The 1,883-nt window shown below is 37.9% G+C and overlaps 1 protein-coding gene across 1 annotated transcript in view; it reads left to right on the top strand.

Annotated features, from left to right (window-relative positions):
- Positions 1-1,390: 1,390 nt before the first annotated feature.
- Positions 1,391-1,883, top strand: part of SRP72 (signal recognition particle 72) — a 56,261-nt gene continuing 55,768 nt past the window's right edge. The window contains exon 1 of the mRNA XM_030888566.2: positions 1,391-1,402. Coding sequence (XP_030744426.1) covers positions 1,391-1,402 — 12 coding nt within the window. The remainder of the gene's footprint in view (positions 1,403-1,883) is intronic.

The following is a 1,883-nucleotide window of genomic DNA, read 5'->3' as shown; positions in this document are numbered from 1 at the left end:
TCAAAGTACTCTCCATTACACTTATTACATTCGTCAAATCTGCAGTTCCATTCTTGGAAACAGTTTTTCAAACTTACCTGTTTGGATGGCTGACAGCACCTCCCTCGGTTTTTTCTTCACCTCTTCTTCATTGTCAAATTGCTGCCCTTTCATGTCCCTTTTCATTCGCTTAAACAAAAGGAAGTCGCAGGAATCGAGGTCAGGTAAGTTGCGTGGAGCAAGAGAGGCATGCTGTTTTTTGCCAAAAACTAGCACACTGAGATGGCTGCATGAGCAGATGCATTGTTGTGGTGGCAAAACCATTCCACCATCTGCCACAACTCAGGTGTTTTTTGTCGCACACTGTTATGCAACTTTTCCAGAAACTCTAAATAGAAAGCTTGATTACCAGTCTGACCTGCTGGAACGAACTCCAGATGCACTACGAATAGACATTTTTGTTCGTTTGGTCAGGAAGTTGATGGACATACAGAAGGAGGTTTGTCATCGATGTGTATTTAACCTTTTTGAAATGAGAAAACCACTCGTACACTTGAGTTTTTCTCATAGCACTATCCTTGTAAGCTGTGTTCAGCATCACAACGGTTTCTGCAGCAATTTTCCCTAGCAGGAAACAAAATTTCACAGCCACACGCTGCTGTCTTCAATTAGCCATCACACACACAAAAAAGAGGCCAAAAAGTTTAAAACTGCTTACAGGAAAAAATTCACTGTGGCCAGAGAACCTTAGTAGGTGTCACCACTTAGTGCACTAACTCAGCAAATTGCTGGATGCTCCCCTAGTGGGAAAAAAGCATACTAAAAAGGTCTGCTCCGCCCATAGCAATTCTGGTCTCTTTGGGTTTTTTGTTGGTTTGTTTGTTTTTGAGAAAATATTCTAATGTAATATAGAACGTATTTATTACACAAGAGCTTCAAAACTTGTGGGGAAATTCCATCGCAAGTCTGGTTTGGGGGTATTTTTTGGGGGTGGTATCCATCATATTTTGCTAGGCAACGTTAAACTGAAAAACTCTTTAATAACTTTGATAGGCAGTAGAAAACGTTAAGAATTTTGTTTTTCTACTTCCATGTATTAAAAATCAAACTTTATATTTGATAGCATCACTTAGGGTTGGTACATTTGGCTTCATGAATTTGTATTTTTTATAAAGATTAGGCTTAAGATGTACCCTTTTAAATGAAATTGTAGTGATTTCTTCTACTTTTCCCATGATATGTAGGTATCAAAACTGCTTTCACCAAGACATGGGGGGAAACGGCTTTCATTGCCCCCCAGTGTGAAATGATTCCCATTGAGTGGGTCTGTAGAAGAATAGCAACTGGTTCTTTTCTCAAAAGAAACCCTGGAGTCAAGGAAGGTTATAAGTTTTACCCACCCAAAGTGGAGATGTTTTTCAAGGTAATTATTTATACTTGTGACAATGTAGCAGCATACTCAGACTCATAAAACTAAAAGATTTAAATGCTTTTTAAAGGTTTCATATTGCCAGATGTTATTCCAGAAATTTATGTAAACGATGTGTGCTTCTACTAGCATCATATACATTTTGTAAAAGAAAATTTCTACAAAAATATACTTATCTTCAGACTAAGATGGCTAGTATAATGAATTAAAATGAGCCATTATTTGGAAGGAGAAACACCAGTTCAAAGTTTCAGAACAATTACTTTTAAAGAATTTAGAGTGAAGGCTAGTATACATTATCTTATGAATTCCAATATGGAAAATTGTGCTGCCAATGTATTCAAAGCAAATACGTGCACGAGAATGCATTGCATAGGGTTCTGTGGGTTTCAATTTCTACTGCTTCTCTCTTTCTGTCATGATTCCTCCTCAGAGTAGCCCAATGGCAACCTAACAAAACAGCTCCCTGTGCTGC

Source organism: Echinops telfairi, unplaced genomic scaffold (assembly GCF_000313985.2).
Source record: "Echinops telfairi isolate 266 unplaced genomic scaffold, ASM31398v2 ScPeMD7_7468;HRSCAF=8506_0, whole genome shotgun sequence".
NCBI classification, from domain to species: domain Eukaryota; kingdom Metazoa; phylum Chordata; class Mammalia; order Afrosoricida; family Tenrecidae; genus Echinops; species Echinops telfairi.
The sequence above is the reverse complement of the archived record's forward strand: the minus strand, read 5'-3'. Positions and strand labels throughout refer to the sequence as shown.